This window comes from Pteropus alecto, unplaced genomic scaffold, assembly GCF_000325575.1.
Source record: "Pteropus alecto unplaced genomic scaffold, ASM32557v1 C18829796, whole genome shotgun sequence".
NCBI lineage: Eukaryota > Metazoa > Chordata > Mammalia > Chiroptera > Pteropodidae > Pteropus > Pteropus alecto.
Window position 1 is genome coordinate 1 of NW_006494145.1, and position 1,924 is coordinate 1,924.

Sequence of the window (1,924 nt, forward strand, 5' to 3'; positions counted from 1 at the left end):
TTGTCAATGAGATTATACTGTTTATTCTCTCTGCTTTCATCATCATCATCACCACCACAACTGTCATTCAGGTTTCCTATGCTTATATCCCCTCTACTGTCCAGAAGGTCCCCACAACCCACGGCAAGAGTAAGACCTTCTTCACCTGTGGCTCCCATAGAGCAGTGGTGAATTTATTGTTGTGTTTAGAAAACATAAGCAAGAATTACTTCTGTTTTTAGCAGATAGACTGTGCCACTGAGAGTATATGTCACTATAGGGACAAAAGTAATGGAAGAAATAAGGACATGAGGTTAATGTGTAAAAGGATGATGCTTTTGACAGGATCTGAAGTCTTTTTCCTAATAAAGATAGGTACAATCTTTGTGTATTGTTTTTCTATAATAGATAAACTAACCATTAAAAAATAAAATGAGACCGTTAATTGGACAAATTTTCGCTCCGAATATAACCTTAAGTGGATATTAATATCTTTGAGAAATATCTTCCACTAAAGGACGCAACTCTTAATGGCAGTAAACTGATAATAAAACAAAAAAGAAAAAAAAAGGTCTTGTTTCCAGATATTTTCCTAGAATCCTCATTTTCCCAAAGCATACTTAGAGGACAAATCTGCATTATTTGCAAATAAGTATATCTAAAAAGGCTAACCAGTCAGATTGAACTCCACTAGGAAGGCTTTTTAAAAATAGTAATTCATTCTTTATGTTCATTTGTGTTTTGTAAAATATTGGGATCAATATGATATGAAACAATTTTTTCCATGTTGGTTCTTAGTTATTTTTACTAAAACAAGTATTTTAGCCACTCTAGTTACTTCTTTCATTTTTTCTTTCTTCATTTCCACCTGTATCTCAGCTATGAAGAATGAGCTTAATAGGAATTACTCAGAAGTGACTGAGTTTATTCTGCTAGGGTTCAGAACCCCTCCAAAGCTACAGATCCTCTTATTCCTAGTATTCTTGCTGATCTACGTGGTTACTGTGGTGGGAAATATCAGCATGATAATTGTCATTAAGATGGACTCCAGACTTCAAACGCCGATGTATTTCTTCCTTAGAAACTTGTCCTATTTAGATCTCTGCTACTCCACAGTCATTTCAATCAAAACTTTAGCCAACTTTTTGTCTAATGAAAAGAAAATTTCTTACAATGGCTGTGCAACCCAGTTTTTCTTCTTTGCCTTGTTTGTCACAACTGAAGGCTTTATTCTGGCTGTCATGGCATATGATCGATTCTCGGCCATTTGCTCCCCTCTCCTTTACCCTGTGCACATGTGCCAGAAAGTCTGTGTTCGGTTGGTAACTGGATCCTATATCTGTGGAAGCATCAACTCCATAGTCCAAACGGGTTTCACCTTCAGTTTGCATTTCTGTGGAGAAAACAGGTTGGACCACTTTTTCTGTGATGTCCCAGCTCTGATCAAGATTGCATGTGATGACACCTATGTAAATGAGATTGTATTGTTTATTCTCTCTGCTCTCGTCATCATCACCGCTACAACTGTCATTCTGGTTTCCTATGCTTATATTCTCTCCACTGTCCTGAAGATACCTGCAACCCATGGCAGGAGTAAGACCTTTTCCACCTGTGGTTCCCATATAGCAGTGGTGAGTTTATTCTATGGGACTGTGTTCTTCATGTATGCCCAACCTGGGACCATCTCCTCACCAGAGCAAAACAAAATTGTAGCTGTGTTCTACACACTTGTAATACCAATGTTAAACCCTCTAATATATAGTCTGAGAAACAGAGATGTGAAAGATGCTGTGAAAAGAATATTATGCAGGAAGTGATTTACTGATATTTGTAAAACTATTGTATAGTGGACAGATTTTGTTTTCTAAGGGTCTTAGTTATCCTAGTTCTTGTAAAATTATTATATCAAAGATATTTTTATATATGGCAACAAATATTTTTCTGT

General features: G+C 36.4%; 1 protein-coding gene across 1 annotated transcript; it reads left to right on the forward strand.

The window, feature by feature from the left end:
- The first annotated feature begins 860 nt into the window (after positions 1 to 860).
- Positions 861 to 1,796, forward strand: LOC107196649 (olfactory receptor 12). Its single transcript, XM_015599461.1, has one exon. It carries the CDS (start codon positions 861 to 863, stop codon positions 1,794 to 1,796), a length of 936 nt encoding a protein of 311 aa, XP_015454947.1.
- The last annotated feature ends 128 nt before the right edge of the window (positions 1,797 to 1,924 follow it).

Coding starts and splice junctions, on each gene's coding strand:
- LOC107196649 (XM_015599461.1), top strand. CDS start 861: ATGAAGAATGAGCTTAATAGGAATTACTCAGAAGTGACTGAGTTTATT.